This window comes from Triturus cristatus, chromosome 10 (genome assembly GCF_964204655.1).
Source record: "Triturus cristatus chromosome 10, aTriCri1.1, whole genome shotgun sequence".
In the NCBI taxonomy this organism is placed as follows: Eukaryota; Metazoa; Chordata; class Amphibia; order Caudata; family Salamandridae; genus Triturus; species Triturus cristatus.
In genome coordinates, this window is record NC_140593.1 from 447,927,903 (window position 1) to 447,947,285 (window position 19,383).

General features: G+C 45.9%; 1 protein-coding gene across 2 annotated transcripts in view; it reads right to left on the reverse strand.

The window, feature by feature from the left end:
- The window catches only part of KIF5B (kinesin family member 5B), a 721,610-nt gene that overhangs the window by 507,034 nt on the left and 195,193 nt on the right, over positions 1–19,383 (reverse strand). For both annotated transcript variants that reach the window (XM_085631849.1, XM_085631850.1), the window contains exons 5-7: positions 4,004–4,052; positions 1,954–2,009; positions 1,781–1,868 (exon numbers count right to left, since the gene is read on the reverse strand). In XM_085631849.1, the coding sequence (XP_085487975.1) occupies positions 1,781–1,868; positions 1,954–2,009; positions 4,004–4,052 (193 nt within the window). The remainder of the gene's footprint in view (positions 1–1,780; positions 1,869–1,953; positions 2,010–4,003; positions 4,053–19,383) is intronic.

A 19,383-nucleotide genomic window follows, 5' to 3' on the forward strand; every position in this document is an offset into this window, starting at 1 on the left:
GGTTCCATAATACAACAGAGTCAAAAGCTTTTTCAAAATCCACCAGCAGACTACTCTTGCCAGTGCAATCTGAAGATGCGGTTTTGTCCCTGTGGATTAAGGTATGGATTACATTGATTAACTTACTAGCCAGAATCTCTTTAGGATTTTAGTTTCCAAATAAATGAGTAATACAGGCCCAAACAAGGCACAATCGCAGAGAAGAGTGCTGTTTTCTTAAAAGCTTCTAAAAGTCCTCTAATCAAGGAGAAGTGCATCTTCACTTTGTGCCGAGTAATCCAGTGGGCAGAAGTCACAAGTAATATCAAATTGAACTGGTAAAGGCAATTTTGAGCATTTCAAGTCAGAAAGGTCCAATACAAGTCACTGTTGCCTTGATGTCCGGTAGCAACAGAGGAAGGGAGAAATTAGTTGGTTTTACTCTAACAGGAGCAAGCCTACTCTAACAAGATAAATGTGTTACTAAAGTCCTCTTGTCCACCAGGTAAAATAGGTTTAGGAAGCATCCGGAGAATGAGTATGTGCAGGCTATCATGCCAACCCTTGTCAAAAGACCCTGTATGAAGGCAAGCCATCCTCCTGTGCTGCACAAATGGACCCCACCATTCACCTAGCATTTGTAACCCAAAAATATACACTAACATAACGTCCACACGAAGAAGGCAAGGAAAATTACTGCATGGGCCTGTAACTTCCGGAGACACTAATAGCTTATCAGCACTGGGTGAAACTAACACTTTAATTCAAACGAAGTCAACCATTTGTGCCGTTGTGGAAAACACTGTAATAAAAACACCTATAAAAGCTGATTCCATGCCCACAAGAAGGTGGCATGAATATCCCCGCAAGCTAAGATCAGAAAAGATAGAGTAAAAAATATAAAACCTAACTTTTATTTATGTTTAGCAGATCACAGACCGAGGTCTTCTGGTGGTCAAAATGTGAGTGATTATCACCCAGTTCAACAGAACTCATTTCCACTTCCAAAGAATTAAACATTTAGTTACCCATGCTTGGATTCACACTGTGCCTTGCATAATTTTGAGCAGGTGCTCAGCGCGCTCTGGTACCTGGCAAGGCAAAACGATCTGGGTCTAAACTCAAGCATACATAAAAGTGGCATATACATTAAGGGGTGTGGTCATAAACTGGCGGCCAGATCTTCTCCCTAGGCACTCCATGTCCAAGGTGTCCTTACCATGAATTGAAGTCGAGCCGGTTGCAATTCTACATCTCATGGACCAAGACCAGGTGGTGGACGGCACACTATTTCAGAGACAGAGTCAAATGAAATGTGCTTGATTCAGAAAAATTCAATGGTGACACTGGTACCTCAAACACAGACGGCCAGAACAGTGTGTATTTTCCTCGGTAGAAAGTGATGCATGACAGGCTGCAATTTACAGTTTTCTTTGAATAGTTCTTCCCCCATACTAAACCTGTAAAACTGATTTTTTTATGCAGTTTCAAGATGCATCTTAGAATAGCAAGTGCTCCTTTTACTGTCAGTACTGGGACAAGGGCAACAATCTAAATGACTGAGGACGCTCTATGAAGTCCTCTTAACTATCAAGAGTCCTGGCCCAATGGAGGTGGGTGGGATGTTTTTGAATGAAGTGAAAATATTACTGATATGTAGCATTGCAAGCACATAAGTGGAGAAAGATAAAAATGGATATCGCTAATATTTCTTGATAAATAATGAGCTGTAATTTAAGGAGTACAATTCTAATAATTTTAGGACCACATTAAATGAAATAACAAAATGCTCACGACTCACTTGTGACTGCAACGTGTCGGTTAGATTTTCCTTCATCAATGGTATCCATAACTTCATCTGGACTGCAAACAAATCGCTCTGTACAACCCTTTGAAATTAGAAAAATACACATTGATTAAAAATAACCGACCGGTATGCATTTAAATGTCTAATAATGCAAAATCCATTCTCACCTTTACATAAGGAACTCTATTCTTATCTTCGTGCACAGACAGGTTGGTCTTTGACACTGAAAAATAAATTTGCTACCTGAGTTACAGTTGAACAATTTGTGATTCAAAGTAGGTTACTGGCTTTTCCAATTTTAAAAATCCAAATTCAGACTGGGAAAGATAGATGAGAATGGTTTGAAGTCTTGACCTTTTACAGCTGTGATTTAGCAGTTAACTACAAATATAAAAGTACTTAAATATTCTTTGAGAGTTTGGGAATGCAAATAAAAAGCCATTTAGGCAAAGTTCCTTAAAATGATTAGCAACTTTATCATATAATCAAGGACAACCAAACTTTGAACATGCACCCTTATCAATAATTCAGGTTAAAAGTTATAACAAGGAGTTACTCTGAGACAAATCGCTGGTACAGATTTGCACACTTTCATTCATTCCACAGTAACTGGTTTTAAAGCACTGTTCTGTTAAGTTACTAAAATTAAAAAACAAATCCAATCTTTAGGCCAGCAGTAGAATAACTCTACACTGCCAATGCAGAATATCTGAACTTTTGCATAGGAAAGTGAGACTGCAGCGTCAGTGCTAAGGACAGCAGCACTAAGGCGTGCCCCACAGGCTTGCCACTGACATTTACGCACCACTTCACCTTGAGCAGAGTGCTTTTGATCCAAGCTCAATCTTTTGCTTACCGCCTCTGCTTGTGCAGGCAGACACAAGAGATGTGCAAATCAACTGGTTGCTAAAAGATGCAAACCCTGGACATCTATACTGCGGCATTCATTTATATCAACAGGGTCCATACATGAGAGCATCAGTGCTAGAAGCACCACTTTACAGTAGTATATGACCCAAGCAGGTAGAAATGTAAGGTGTACCAAAGTGCAGCAGCACAAACTTCGCTAGCTGTCAAGTGGAGTTAGTCACAAAGTGTTGCACAGCACTCTGTTCTACATCCTTGAAAGCAGGAAAAAAACAAAGACGTCCGGCTTTCCCTGAAGCTCTGGGTGCAGGGCCACAGGCTTTGCTAAATGGCACTGTGAAGTATGACACAGAGTCACATAGGCATCTGATTTAAGAGCCCCCTCCCTAAAAGCAGTCAAAAACAAAGCCCCCCCCATAATTCATGATAGCGACCCCATGCCTATAATTTTCAAAACCACAACTTGATAATTGTATCTAAAATCCAGCCACTGAAGTAAATTCCCTTGACTTCACCCTTGATAATACTATCTCTAGCCATGGACACAAAGTAGCCAATTGGCTAACTTCTTCCTACAATCCCTAAAAAAGGTACAAAATATCATCTCCCCTACCCTACTGAATACTGCAGTCCATACACTGTTCATTTCTCGACTGGACTCTGAAAACACAGGATTGGCAGGCATGATCCAATCACCTTTGGACCAACAGAACACTACAGCTACACTTGTCTTAGATCAAAATAAATTCAACCACATTTCACCAATCCTGAAAGACCTACACTGGCTTCTGCTCGATGCAAAGACCAATTTTAAAGTGTGTTGTTTGGCTTACAAACCCTCCTTATCTGTCTAGACTCATAACTCCATCTAGAAGCCGACAAGGTATGAGAATCAAGGACTCTTTCTGCTAGCAAGGGCAATGTGTAGAACATCTCACATCTTGAAACAATCATACTCAGGGACTGGCACATATTTATGAAATTCTCTCCTCACCATTTTGAGAACTCACTTTACAATGTAATCCTTCAAGAAATTATAGAAGACACATATTTCTCAAACACACTGAGGCTAACTCAACAATTTTTCATTTGAACCTTATACCCGCAAACCCACAGTCGCCAGCTTACGAAGACACGCCCAAACAAACGCTTATCTACTGATCAAAACTGTTCTTTGCCCACATATTAAACTCAACGTCCACCTATCAAATTATTTCTCAAGATGCTATTTCTTCCTCTAATGATTCGGACCCAAGAATGCTTAGGTTATAACTTAACACACACTCCAACCATTTAGTACAACTTTACTATAAAAAATGTTAAATAAAGTTTAGCACACAAAATACTCACCATCTAAAAGGTCTCTTATTTTATCCAAATAGATTTCAAAATAGGACACCTAAAAGAGATTGCGTTTTAGATTAAAAATACATTTAGATTTTAAATAAACATGCATCACAGAAAATAAAACGTATTCTAAAACACTACAGGAAACATTTAATTACTTCTAAATTTTAGTTGTGCATCATCTGAATTCTTTATCAACTCATGAACGAAAGAGTAACTCTCATTGGGCTCAATGAACAGGCTTTTTCAATAAAGCCTGTTCCAAATTTGAAAAATGCAACAAATAATTAAAATAAAGCACATTAGGCTGAAAATAGAACTCTGTAGCAGGAGTAACTAGCAGAAGAAATAATGCAGGAAATTATGTTGACCTCTGCATAGGCTGCAATGAGAAAAACTGCAATTACCTCTCTAAGAATTCCAGAGGCTGCACCAGTCCAATTCCACAAAACTGGGTCAGCGAGAGAGTTTGCTTTTAGAAGACTGAAGGAAGGTCTTTGAGGCCCTCTCTACTATCAATGGCCCATTCCCAATAGAGTTGAGAAGGATGTTTAAGAATGTAGAGCAAATATCCTCGATGGAAAGCTAAAATTGCAACGTACCTAACATTTACTTTGTCATGGGATTTCTCTTATGTTTGCAATCAGCAGAAATGAATAGGTAGCTTAAGCCACAGGCGGTAGAGCAGAACATACAAATAATACTTATGCAAAGAGGTTATGAAGGGAGCATTCAGTCTGGATTCAGTTTGAATCAATGCAGTAATGTTTGGCAAATATATTAACTGATCTCCAAGTGCAGAGATGTAACTATCTGGAAGGGGGAAAGGGGTGTCATTGAAGCAGTAATGGCCGTCTTTCTTACCTAACCAAATGAAGTCTGAGATTACCCAAAAGAGTCCAACACTTTTTTCTCTAGAATGCAATGATGGAGGACAACAGAGAAGGAGTAGTTTCTTTTCTGTAACTCCAGTTCTGTAGTAGGGGTATCTCTGTTATAGTCATAATCTAGGGAATAGTCCCGCCCATGTGCGCGGACCCCGGAGCAATAAAAATACTCTTAAATTGTCAAGCCATGCAGACCTGCAGCTACACTTAAGAGAGAATTCAAAGACAGATAATGCAGCCTATATCCACAGGCTACACTGTCCAGTACTTCAACTAGAAAATTCCACCAACATCCACAAACAGCACTGCCTGCCCAGCTTTTTCCACAGAGAAAAACCTGCCTCCACCAGCAAAAGCCTCTGGAATGATAGATAGGGAGGAATGGACAGACAAGCCCCGTAGGCTGCCATTATGTGGCTCAGAACAGGATACTGTGCCTTTAAGAAAACTTTCCAGAACTTTTCCAGTATCCCAGAATGCACAGCAGGTCCCTTCTACTTTAAGTTCTTTTTGAAGGCGTAACACGCCAGACCTGTAGCATTCCTTACAATAATATTTATCTCTCCACCGGGGAGGAGGGCGGGCGCTTATGACTATAACAGAGATACCCCTACTACAGAACTGGAGTTACAGAAAAGAAACTACTCCTTCTGTAGTAGGGGATCTCTGTGTATAGTCATAATCTAGTGAATAGAATGGCAAGCTCATCCCCACACCAAAACGGCGGTGGAGAATACTACAAAATAATACCACTACTGTGCGAACAATTTTCGCAGCGAAGCCTGCCCAACCTGAGCATCTGCCCTGGCATCCAAGTCCAGACAGTAATGCGCAGCAAAGGTATGGACCGGCCTCCAAGTGGCCGCCTTGCAGATTTCTGCAATCGGAACATTACGCAGCAAAGCAGTCGTGGCAGCTTTGCCCCTGGTGGAATGAGCCTTAGGTTTACCCCCTAAGGTCTTATTAGCCTTCTGGTAACACAATTGTATACAGGACACAATCCACCGAGAGATGGACTGTTTGGAGGTAGCAAGACCGGTCCTGACTGATCCATAATTGATAAACAATTGGTCTGACCTACAAATATCTTTGGTCTTATCACGATAAAACTTCAACACCCTCCTAACGTCCAGGGAATGTAGAGCCCTTTCCGCTGGAGAAGAGGGATTATGAAAAAACGTAGGTAAAGTTATGGTCTGGTTGACATGAAAATCAGATATAACCTTAGGAAGAAATTTAGGGTGAGTACGCATAACAACCTTAGCAGCATGAAATACCTTATAAGGCTCTTGGCAACACAACGCCTGAAGTTCACTCACCCTGCGGGCCGATATAATGGCCACTAGGAACGCCGCCTTCCAAGACAGGTGCTGCAACTAAGCCTTGTGAATAGGTTCAAAAGGCTCCTTCATCAATCTGGACAGCACCACATTCAATTCCCAGGAAGGCGAGGGAAGTCTGACAGGAGGGAACACTTTCTTCAAGCCTTCCAAAAAATCCTTGATCACAGGGATCTGAAAGAAGGAAGTCTGTGAAGGGCATTTCCTGTAAGCAGTCAAAGCAGCGAGATGAAACTTAATGGAATGGAAATTAAGGCCAGACTGCGCCAAATGCAAAAGGTACGGAAGGATGACATCTTCCTTACATGTCGTCGGGTCAAAGTTCTTGGACTTGCACCAGATGCAGAATCTCTTCCACTTGTAAGCATAGGACGTCCTAGTGGAAGGTCGCTTAGCCTCCTTCAGTATATCCATACAATCCGCTGATCTCAGGAGCCATGCCGCCAAACTCAAAGACGAGAGGTTGGGGTGCACCAACTGCCCCATGAACTCCGTGAGAAGGTCCGGCCTGCACGGCAGCCGTATGTGAGGAAGGAGAGACCGATGAAGCAGGTCCGTGAACCACCCCTGTCTGGGCCATTCCGGGGCAATCAGGATCATCCGCGCCCCGGACTGGGACAGCTTGATGAGCACCGCCGGAATCAGGGGAATGGGTGGAAAAGCGTACAGAAAGCTGTTCGACCAGTCGATCCATAGTGCATTCCCCAGCATCCCCCGCTGGTAGTACCTGGATGCGAAGTCTCGGCATTTGCTGTTTGGGGGTGGCGAACAGATCTGCGTCTGGAGTCCCCCACCTTGCAAAGACGTCCCCTAGTACTTCGTCGTTTTTGACCCATTCGTGGTTTTCCTGAAGTAGTCTGCTGAGTGCGCCCGCCTGAACATTCTGCACACCCGGCAGATGCGTGGCCGTAATTGTCAGTCCTCGGGCCAGAAGCCAGTGCCAGATAGACTGCGCCTCCTGCGACAGAGCGCGTGATCTCGACCCCCCCTGCTTGTTGAGGTAATACATCGTGGTTGTATTGTCCGTCTGGACGAGCAGCGAGTTGGTCTGGAAGGACGGATGGAAGGCCTTCAATGCCAGGTAAACGGCTCTGAGTTCCAGGAAATTCATGTGGTACGTCGACTCCAACGGGGACCACTCTCCGGAATGAGCTCCCCAGCCGTGGAGCGACACATCCGTCACGATACTCTGCGTGGGAATGTTCTTGTGGAAGGAAACCCCCCCGAGGAGATTTTCCGCCGAACACCACCACTTCAGCGACTGAAGAGCATGCAGAGACAGCCGTATCTCGTCGTCCCAAGAACCTGTCCTCTGATCCCACTGATCCTCCAAGCCCTCCAGCAGTGGTCTCATGTGCAGCCGTGTGTGAGGAAGATACATGATGCCATCGATCCCAGCAGCGAAGACACCTTCCTCACTGTTGTCGATGGAGCGGTCATAAGGGCCTGAGTCTTCAGAGGGAGTGACAATCGTCTCTCCTCCGAAGGAGACACGCTTACTGACAGCGTAGAGATGGGGGCCCCCACGTACTGTATGAACTGGACCGGCGTCGGGACAGACTTGGACATGTTGACGTGCAACCCCAGCTTGTTCAAGAGAACGCACGTCTTCTGGAAGTGCGCTTGTGCTTCCAAGAAGGAGTTTGCCTTGATCAACCAATCGTCAGAGACGAGACCAGCCCCACCGTTGGGGAGGGCATGATTATGAGAACTCGAGCCTTCCGAAGGATCGAAGAGTGTCTCCCCTCCGAAGGACACACAGTCGTTGAGCCAAGACAGACCTCGTGAGGTTGGTGCGGAGGCCCAAATGAAGTAAGAGAGAGAAAGTCCGAGTGAAATGCAGGCGCGCTACCTGAAAGTAGCTGCCTTGATCAACCAGTCGTCCAGAAACGGACAGACAAAGACACTGTTACTCTCATATGCGCAGCCACTACATCCTTGCGTATGGAACATTCCGAGGTGTTGGCTTCAGGCCGAAAGGAGGCACAAAGCAATGATAATGGTCGTTGCCTACTGTGAAAAGCAGGAACTCGCGATATTTTCCCCGCCAGGGGTACGTGAGAATCTGCGGCCTTCAGATCCAATGCGCATAGTCAGTCTCCCTGATGAAGTTGAGGGGAAATCTAATGCAGGGACCTCCACCGGAATTTATTACTCTTTGACCCCACGAGTCGGCTTGTCGCACGCCGAACACGGGTCCAAACTCGGTCATGTCTCCCTTGCACACTAGAAGGAACAGTGAGTACATCCCATTCCATTCCGTCCCAGAAGAGCCGATTCTATCTTCCTTTACTGGAAGAGGGTGGTGGCCTCCTTCTACAACTCGCGCATGTAGCGCGATTGAGTTGGAGGGAGCGCTGGAGGAGAACTGGAAGAGTCGCACGACATTCAGCACCTGAATGATTCAATGGCGGGCCGAGACCGCAGAAACAAAATCTGGGAGGCATAACGCCGCTGGAGAGGGCGGACAGCCTTAAGCCGTTCTCCATGCCCCTCCCAACCTACAGCCTTCAAAGCCTCTGCCTCGGCCTTCATGCGGGCCACCTCGCTATCCGTATGGGAGCAAAAGAGTTGCGGCAGAGAACCGGAGATTAGAAACACACTGCTGTGCCGCAGGCTTCAGAGATGTCAGACGAAGACAAGTATGTCGCCGTAGAACAAAACCATGGCAATGCCCGGGTTTTGCCTGAAGCGAAATATCTGCTGCAGAGCCGAAGAATATACCCGCAACCATCAGGCCCTATAGACTATCCCTGTCTCTGGGCAGGAGATCCACACTTTGGTGAAGGAACTCACACAGGGATTTATCACAACGGCCCAGCAAGAGGTTTCATCTGTAGAGTCTTACACATCACTGATGTCAACTATACAGGAAGCTCCGAAGCCAGAATCTACTGGCCGGTGACAGTGTACGAAAGTCAAGTACCACACACCAGTGAACAACCCGCTAAGGGGGAAATTCGTAAGAGCAGAAGAGCACCTCTCCCTACTCACGTAAGATGCATCCCTGGCATGCCTGACCCGAGACCTTCCATAACGGTGACGACGGGACCTTATGGAAAACAGCGGAGTCCATGGGACCGACACCCCCACACGAGACATCGTTCTAGGGACATCAAGATTCCACGGGGGGGATCGCCGGCTGAGGAGCCACAGGCCCCTCGGTGAGTGGGAGATGAGCCGGAGAGAATTCTGCGGCATCCCCGTGGTATCACCAGTGGGGGCGGAGCAGGAGGCGACCTAGATGGTGAGCCGGTACGCAGACACTCCCAACTAAGCGAAGGGACCAAAGTCTCTCGCTTCTGAGCGGACCACGTGTAAGTAGCCCCAGACTCCGAAGCGTTCCTCGGCGTCCATCCCCAGCTCAGCGTCGAGAGTCGACGTTGCCGGGAAAACGAAGTCCCCGCCTATGATGATAGGCTCACTAAGGATCGAGGTCCAGAACAGGACCTAGACATCGAGCGCCAGTAATAACCTCTCGACGCACCCATGACATCACCATCACTGCGACGTCACCATCACTGCGACGTCACTTCACTGCGCCTCGACGTCGAGCATCACTGCGCCTCGACGCCAAGCATCACTGCGCCTCGACGCCAAGCATCACTGCGCCTCGACGCCAAGCATCATTGCGCCTCGACGCCAAGCATCACTGCGCCTCGACGCCAAGCATCACTGCGCCTCGACGCCAAGCATCACTGCGCCTCGACGCCAAGCATCACTGCGCCTCGACGTCAAGCATCGACGTCAAGCATCGACGTCAAGCATCGACGTCAAGCATCGACGTCAAGCATCGACGTCAAGCATCGACGTCAAGCATCACCTCGACGTCAAGCCCTCGACGTCAAGCCCTCGACGTCAAGCCCTCGACGTCAAGCCCTCGACGTCAAGCCCTCGACGTCAAGCCCTCGACGTCAAGCCCTCGACGTCTAGGTCTACTCCTTGACGTGGGCTTTTTCCTGGGTCGGAGAGCATTTGGTGTCATACCTGCTCTCGACGTCACCGTCTTCGATGCTGACCGGAATCGCGTCGTTTTACAGCCGCGTTCCTACTGGGGAAAACCCCCGAGGCCACAGCATGGGACGTGGTAGAGGACCTACCCTCTCCTTACTCAGAGGCTGAAGAAGATGCCTAGACAGGTCTCAAAGACATAAGACACAGGCAAGCACAGACGACAAACTCTGTGAGCTTCAGCTTTGGCCTTATTTCCTACCGCAGTCAAAGCACTTGTCAAATTGTATAGAGACAAGAAAACTGCAGAAATTCTGCCAAAAAACCACAGCAGAATGTAGATAAAGGCCAAAGACGGTGAGTGAAACTTCAAAATCCAGAAAAAAAATCACTAAAAATGAATAAAAGCTCAAAAAATGAAGAGCTAATGCTCCAGGGTCCTGCTAGCAGGAGCCGGAAAAAAGAACTGAAAGTAGAAGGGACCTGCTGTGCATTCTGGGATACTGGAAAAGTTCTGGAAAGTTTTCTTAAAGGCACAGTATCCTGTTCTGAGCCACATAATGGCAGCCTATGGGGCTTGTCTGTCCATTCCTCCCTATCTATCATTCCAGAGGCTTTTGCTGGTGGAGGCAGGTTTTTCTCTGTGGAAAAAGCTGGGCAGGCAGTGCTGTTTGTGGATGTTGGTGGAATTTTCTAGTTGAAGTACTGGACAGTGTAGCCTGTGGATATAGGATACATTATCTGTCTTTGAATTCTCTCTTAAGTGTAGCTGCAGGTCTGCATGGCTTGACAATTTAAGAGGTTATTTTTATTGCTCCGGGGTCCGCGCACATGGGCGGGACTATTTCCTAGATTATGACTATACACAGAGATCCACTACTACAGAACCTGCTTTAGTCTGAACGATGTGCTCCAGCTGATCTATGGTACAAAGGCTAAGATGAGTATTCTGTATGTTCAAATCCTGTTAACTGACAAAAATTATAAAGTAATGAAATCAAAATTATTTTCAGCGATTTTGTTTATTGAAGTACCGTGTGAAGCGTCCCATAATTTATAAATAACTGTTTGGATTTGCAGATGTCCCTGGTTCTGCCAAAGTAATAATGCAGAGATCTCAACATAAATGTTCATATAAGATTGTTTCTGCTGGAGAAGACTATTAGGAGGAAGCCTTTTTCCCCGGAAATCAAAAAATAACTTTTGAAAAAAGGACCGATTCAAAGAGGCACTGTGTTACAATAAAACACTTTGTTAGGTTCAAAAACCAGATTTAGCTAAACTCTTGTGACTGAAATAATCATCGTTAAGAAGGAAAGGCAACTTTCCAAGTCTGTTATCAACCAATCCGGATTTGTATAGCGTGACTAATCACCTGTGAGGGTCTCCATGCACCGGGAGTGCTGCTGTAAGAGGTTCAGTTGAATAGCCAGGTCTTGAGTCTGAATTCCAGCAGGAAGGAAGCGGTCCTAAGGTGTAGAGTTATGTCGCTCCAAGATTTCGCTGTGAGGAAGGAGAAGGAGAGTCCTCCACTGTTGCTGCGGGGGATGTGGGCAAGGCAGAGGGAGGAGGAGTGCAGGTCTCGATGTGGATTCATTTGGGGAGGTCTAGAATGCGTCTGGACACAGAGTTCTGTATAGTTTGCACTCTCATGGGGAAGTGCGAGGCAATTCCTACGTAGAGTGACTTCCCGTAGTCCAGATGGCTAGTGACAAGGGCTTGTGTGATGGTCCACCTGGTGTCGATGGGAAGCTACTAAAGATCTTGCGGAGGGTGAGGAAGCAGGTGGACGAAACTATATTAATCTGCATTTTCATGGTGAGCTTACGGTCCAGGATGATGGCAAGGTTACATGCATGGTTGGTCAGGGTGGGTGTGTGTCTTAGCTCGAGTGGCCACCAAGCGCATTCCATGGGGAGGTGTTCCCAAAGTTCAGCACTTCTGTGTTGAGTTTTAGGCAGCTGTCTCATCCAGTCAGCAAAGTCTGTCAAGCACCTGCGAAAGTTGGTCAGAGTAGTGGTCTTCTGACTGCGAAAGGATGAGCTGGTTTTCGTCGGCATAGGATATGATAATCAGTCTGTGAGCTCGGACGATGTTGGCCAAGGGAGTCATGTAGGTGTTGAACAGAGCAGGGCTTAGGTAGTAACCTTGAGGGATGCCGCAGATGGTGAAGGGAGGGGCGGTCTACGCGAGTGCGTATCTTTGGATTTCAATGTTGTGAGGTCTTTTGATCAGGTTGTGGTGTGAAACTGTGTGGAACGTCGCGGAGAGGTCGAGGAGGATCAGGGCTGCCACTTTTCCTTGGTCCAGGAGGGATCAGATGTCTTCTGTAGCAACAATCAGGGTGGTTTCGGTGCCGTGGTTGGTGCAGAAGCCAGACTGAGAAAAGTCCGGAAGATTGCTCTCCAGGTGTTAATGAGTTTGCGGTTGATGGCTCTCACAAAGACTTTGGCGGGAAGGGCAGCAGAGGGATGGCCGGTAGTTCTTGAGTAGGGGCTTGACTTCTGCGTATTTCCAGTCTTTGAGGAAGGTGGCTGTGGTGATGGATGCGCTGAAAATGGAGGCCAGTTCACTGCTGATCATCTTAATCCAGAGGTTGAAGCTGTGGTGGGGACAGAGCTCCATCTGTGCTCCTGAGTGGATGGAGTTCATGATAGCCGTGGTGTCTTGCATTTTGAGCTGGTCCCTGGTGGTGAGCAGGTGGTCGTGTTCCTTATTCGCAGGTTTGAGATGGTTATTGCACATTCACGTTGTGAACAGGCTCAAACTGTGCATCCTTTACCTTACGTTATAAGGATTGCATGTGGGTAGGGGCATCTTCAAAATCTTTAACTCAATGAATTTGTGAAAAAAAGAGGGACAGACATAAAAGGTGCCATATGCAGCTTAATAGATGGAAACTGTGGCCTCTACTTCATCTGGTAAAGAAGGTACATTTGTTCTAGAGTCTGCCTAGCTCTCTTCTAAACACCTGATGCCGCTCAAGTGAAAGATGTTCTACATAAAAGAATCCTGCAGACAGTCATTTGGCTTCTCTTATGAATGGCATGCAGTCAACCGGGGAAATTTAGTTATCCAGGTTGCCAGTACTCAGGAGCCAGGTGTTAATAATAAGCAATGGAAGATGAGATGGAAAATCCTGTTCAACATCCCGGAGGGTAGCTGCGTGGCACTGTGAACAGATGTAAAGATGCAGTAAACTTAAATATCACCACTAATGTGGCCAGAATGAAGCAACAGGAATCAGCTTCGATTTCGACTCCTTAATTTTTGATTGAACATACAGCAGCAAATTCTATGTTAGATGATCCAGAAAAGCAGACTTCAACACCCCTGGAGGAAACTGGGGTGTTGAAAGTGAAAATCTGATTTTGCAACTGTATGCTCAAGATCCATCACACACCTGTCCTTCAATTACCTTTGCAAGCTGGGAGAGGTCTGGATAACACTCACTGTTTCGCTGCGGGAGGATCTTACTCTGCCAAGACTGATCTTTTGCTAGCTTCTGCTACCTCTTTTACAAAGTGGTGATTAAAGTCCAATGTGCCTTCAATGACTCATTTAGCACAACTGGCTATTGTTATCAATGTAAAAAAGAAAAAGACAGAAAATGTGCTAGAGACTGGTTTTCTGTTCTATATTGTTTATAGGCTAAAATGTAAGTACTTAAAAGGTGTTACAGCATCCCACCAATGTGCAGAGATGTCTACTGTTTATGAATATCAGAGGCAATGCGCGATGCAGGGCAGTTAATTGTGCATGTATATTATTTTCAGATTTTTACAAAAGCATTAACAAAGTCCAGAAAAAACTGACACTGAAAACATGCACTCCAAACGTAACCTATGACCAGGGCAGCTGGAAACATGCAGCAGTGGAGGACTACACAATGCCAAAGGGATAACTAATTTATGCAGCAGATGATAAACTATGCAATAAGGAGGCAAATCATGCAGCAAGGAGGCACATTACACAGCACATTATGGGCATAAAGGCATAATATGTAGCAGGAGCTGAGCATCACTCTGTAGCTATTTCTAGCACACATCGATACAAAAGGGATCACAAAATCATTAAAAAAAATTGTTCTTTAGAAAGAAAACTATACACCTTCAGTGGAAACCGTTATTTATCAGTAATTATACAGTTTCATGTGTTAACAGAGGAAGGGGAAATAACTTACCCAGAAAACCAATTTTCTGTTTTGGGTTTCTTGATTGAACTCATGAACACTGAATACCTCAGTCTATGGTCCTCATTAAGAGATGCTAGGAAGGTGGAGATACCACTCCAGGCAACAAAAATATTTATGGTTTCTCTGGCCCAGAATTATAAGGCCACATACTTCAAACTTGATACTTACGCACTCAGAGAAATTAGCTCACACTTAGCTGCTGCAGCAGCACTTATCCACCACCCGACCCCTGCAGCAGCATGAGGGAAGCAGACTATCTAGCCCCTCCTAAAAGCAGACACAAGTCTGACCTCCCCCACTGTCCACACCCTGCCCCACAGTCCTCACGCTGACAAATTCTACCAGTTCATAGCCGACAGAAAACCTCAGTGGTTTTTTGCCATTACCTGGAAAAACTGCTCAGGGAAGTACTTGGTATACTCAGGTCCAGTTATTACACACTGCGGGGTGAAAATCTTAAAACTACCCAGAATTTGGTGAGAATATACCAGTTGGAATCGGCCCTCACATCTCAATCCGCTCCCCCAACCTCCTCCCAAGGAGCCCAATGCCAAATCCAGCCCAACCCGTAATGAGGGTGTGTGTGTGGGGATCTGGAACACTTTTTCAACATTGATAAAAATGTCTCCAAATATAAAAATACATTTAATATCAACATTCTCTTTTATTTATCATCTTTTAATAAAGAGATATTCGATTTAAATCATAGGGAGTAGCATTGCTGACCAAGTGTATTGTATGTTTCCTTTTATCAAATTTAAAACATTAAGTTTCCAAAGAGATCTACACTGGCAGAATTTCATAGCGGCAGATGATCCCTCTGATTATTTTTTCTGCTCGCTGTGGATATGATTGATGAATATATGATTTTGCCACTTCATTCATTTTGCTCCCAGAAAAGCATATTCATAATTATTTGCATCTTATTTGTTACTATCTACATTCAACCTAAATGTATCTGTGCTCATAAGATGACTGTGTCAGGTGGGTGTTGAAATGTAAGTCTCTTATCTCTGACAGAAATATCAGGAAAGTGACTTGGTATGGACTTTATATATAGTTTCAAGGTTTAGCCACATTTTCTTGAGAATAAGTTTTTTTTTTTTCTTCCTCAATGAAGATGGGACATGTGTGGGAAAATGTATAGTAGCCATTACTGGCCAGGTCTTCAGAGAACGTTCACGAGTTGAGTGCATTATTAATCACACAGTTTGTTATGTCTTGCGGTTACAAAGCTGTCATTCAATAAGATTTTTTAATAAGCAAAAATGTTTTCTTTTTGTATGAGCAGAAGGGTAAAGAAAACCAAACAATGTATTCGTTCAGTAAAGGCATTAGTGCAGCCAAACAGTACAGAAAGGTACATCAATTATTCCAGTCTGTAATGCATTCACCATCGACACCAGATTATCTTATCTTTATTGTGGCATCCTCTGGCTGCATACGCAGGTTCTTCGAGCACTGGCCCATTTCTATACACCATGCTAATATTGAGGGTGGGTCAGCAGCACTCCAGGCGGTCATGTTTACCAATAAGGGCCCTTCCTGCCTCTTCAAGCGGCCCCAGTAGTGCTACCTGCAGGGAGATATCTATGGGGCGCTACAGGACCCGTGACAGAGGGCAGAACACCTCCCTGCGTTATCGAACTATCACCGGGCAAGACACCACCATGTGGAACTAATTGGCCTTCTCCTCCGTGCACAGACTGCAGGCTGAGTGTAGGTGGAATTTCCACAATTTCACCCATGTCAGGTATGTAATGTGGAGATATTTTCACTGAATCAGGCTGAGCCTGCAGGAGATTGCCAGCTTTCTTGGGGCCATTAAAGCCTCCCTCCACTCAGAGTCCTCAAGTGTCCCCACACATCCTTCGCATTTGGATTTCAGGGATGTGAAGGGGATCAGTGATTTTATTCCCAGAGATTTGTAGAGGCATAATAAACAATGTGCGTGCTTCCAGGTGGCTACATTCGGAGATCTCCTCCAGCGAATTCCTATTAAATCCAAGGGCATGTCAGAGCTGGAGGACCCTATAAAACTGTGAGTGGTGGAGAACAAAATCTATTTATAGTTCTTGGAAGGATTTCATATGAACCGCTCTGGACATCCACCAACTTCGAGACTGTGATTAAGTTCCATTTACCGAATTACAGCAGACTAGTTACCGGTCATAGCCAGTGACCTCTCCAGAGGGGTGCATTTCCTGAGCCAGCATGCCATCCCATGCCGTCCAACACAGTGCTTACCTCCACACTGAGAGGGCCATCTATGACATCTCTGGGGAAGAGCGGGGAATCGGGGCCCCATACACCAAGGCCATGATAGAATCCCACCCTACACCTTATACTGCTGTCCTGTCTGCCGGATCTGCACAGTCTCCATGTGTCCAGTTAGGAGGACTACAAGTTGTGACACACAGTAGTACAACGCACATCGTCTTTTGGCTATACTTCCATCATATGTAGATTGAGCACACTTGCCAAAGGCTATGCGTGGTGTTTTCCCTTCCCAAAAGAAGGACCTTTTTCCAGCCTAGTTGTCTGTGAATCACTTTTGTGAAAACAGGTGTGGAAAGTGTTGGAGAGTATTCAGAATCGGGGCAATATCATCATCTTGAAGAGGGCCGACCTCTCCCCAGAATACTGAGCAGCAAGTGGGTACACCTGTCCAAATCCCTATTCATGTTCTCTAACAGAGGTATCAATTTCAAAGACCAGTCTAGGTTTCAAAGCAAAGAGATGTAAATCCCCAGATATTGAAAACTTAGCTAGAGAATAGGCTTTCAGTAATCCCAGCCTCTAGTTTCCACCTTACCGGTGATTGGGAATAGTAAGCATTTTGACCAGTTAACTAGAAACCCAGATGCTTGACCGTATAAGTCAAGCATCTAAAAGAGCCTGGGCCCAGTGGTTTCGGGCTGGGACATAAAAAGCAGGATGTCACCTGCATATAGAGCAATGCGGTATTTCGGCCCATCCTCCCCCTCCCATACCCCACTCCTACGCATCACATCTGAACCATGTTGCCAGGGACTCCACTGCAAACACAAAGAGCAGAGGCAATAGGGGTCATCCCTGCCTGGTGCCATGCTGGGTCTGGCATGCTCAAGATAAAACTCCATTTATGAGAACCTGTACTCTCACGTGCTATAAATCGTGGTCCCAGGTCCATGCTGCAGAGTACATCCCATAGAAATTACCAGTCAAGGGACTCAAAGTCCTTCTCAAGATCAATGAGGAGAAAGGAACTAGGCCCAGAGATGTATGTCAATGCTGCGTGCGCTCGTCATACACAGTGTCTAGTGCTTTGATGTGGCACAACGTCGCATTGGCCTAGGTGGACCAGTGCTGGCAGAAAGTTGAGGAGCTGGTTGGCATGAAACTTAAGCTCCTTGTTAATCAATGATATGGGAAGATAGGAGGAGCATTCCTCCAGGGGGCGTCCTTCCTTATGAAGAACTACAATTGTAGCCACATCTAGGCCTTCCTGAAAGCTTCCATTTTCGAATTCCTCATGGTCAGCAATGGTGGCAGGAGCTGCGACCTAAACTGTTAGTGAGTCTTGAGAAGGAGGGTCCCTTGATTGGCCTCTCCGTAGGTCACTGGCCAACAGAGCACTTTGCTAGATTTAGACCCCCACTCATTCTCTACTGGTGGACCCTGGCGAACATTGGTGGGCCATGTCAAGATACAGTTGCTGTAGCTTCGTTCTGTCAAACATGACTTGACGGCTTTCAGTTTCATCTAGTTCAGTCTCTTTCTCTAGGCAGGTGATGCAGGCTTCCACTTCTTCTATGTGTTGCTGTTTCCTCCTATCACCAGCTCTAAGATGTGATCAGACCACTCTCTTCATCCCCACATAAAGGTTTTACCCGCCAAACCCCACCCCAGAGTTCCAGGGGACTCCACCGACCATCCATTCTGTTCCAGGAAGAACTTCAATTAATGTGATAAGTAGTTTGAGACCTTTCTGTCTGGGAGATACCAGGTGTTTATCCGCCACACAGGACAGGATCCCCCACTCTGGCCTCCAACCCACAGCACAACTGGGGAGTTGTCCAAGATACCCCTCGGCAGAATGTCTGCACCTGTGGTTACAAGTAGATCCATCGCCAGCACAAGGTCAATCCACGACCTTGTGCCATATGCCACAGCGGTACAAGTGTATTCTAATGTTAACAGATGTCACACCCTCCGGGGGTCACAGAGGCCAAGGCTGGCGACCCATGTCGCCATCATAGACTCTCTCCTTTGGTCTCTTCTCCCCCCTCCTGCCCAGAAAGGCCGGTCAAGGAGTACATCACATCATTGAAATCTCCTCCCAGAATTATACAGCCATTAGGGGATGCGTAGTATCTCCTCCTTTACCTTATCTAATGTCAGATTTGTTATCTGCTTGGGTACATATACACTGAGGAAATTATAAAGCTGGGCTGCTACCATGCCTTCAACCACCAAGTACGGGCCTTGGTCATCCGCCACCAACAGGGTACCACAAAGGGGAAGCGCAAATGTATGAGGACAGCCACCCATGCTGTTCCGAAGTGATACACTCTGTCATAGCCATATTGAGCAAAGAACTGGCACTTCACTCCCGTCAAGTGCATTGCTATTGTGCATGCCGGGTGTAATCCAGGAATATCAGGATTCTGGAGGAAAATATATAAGTTCACCCTCAGGATCATGTCTCTATCCCAATAGTTGAACATTTTTGCAATCAAAGGGCACAGGGGAGCCCCAGGCAGTGGTCTCACCGTAAGCAACCTATGCACCCGTTCGACCACAAATCAGGACGAGAGTGGATCTGCATGGGCCTATGAGACGAGCCACTGCTCCAGAAAGACCTCCAACTTAGACCACTTGTAAAAGCTAATGAAGAATGGGTTGATCTTTAATACACGGTTCTCTGAGTCTTCCACGCAGCACTCCAGAACCTGTGTTGCCAAAGTCGGGCACACCTTCTGTCTACAAAATAGCGACGGAGTTCTCAAAGATTGGGATGTGTTACTA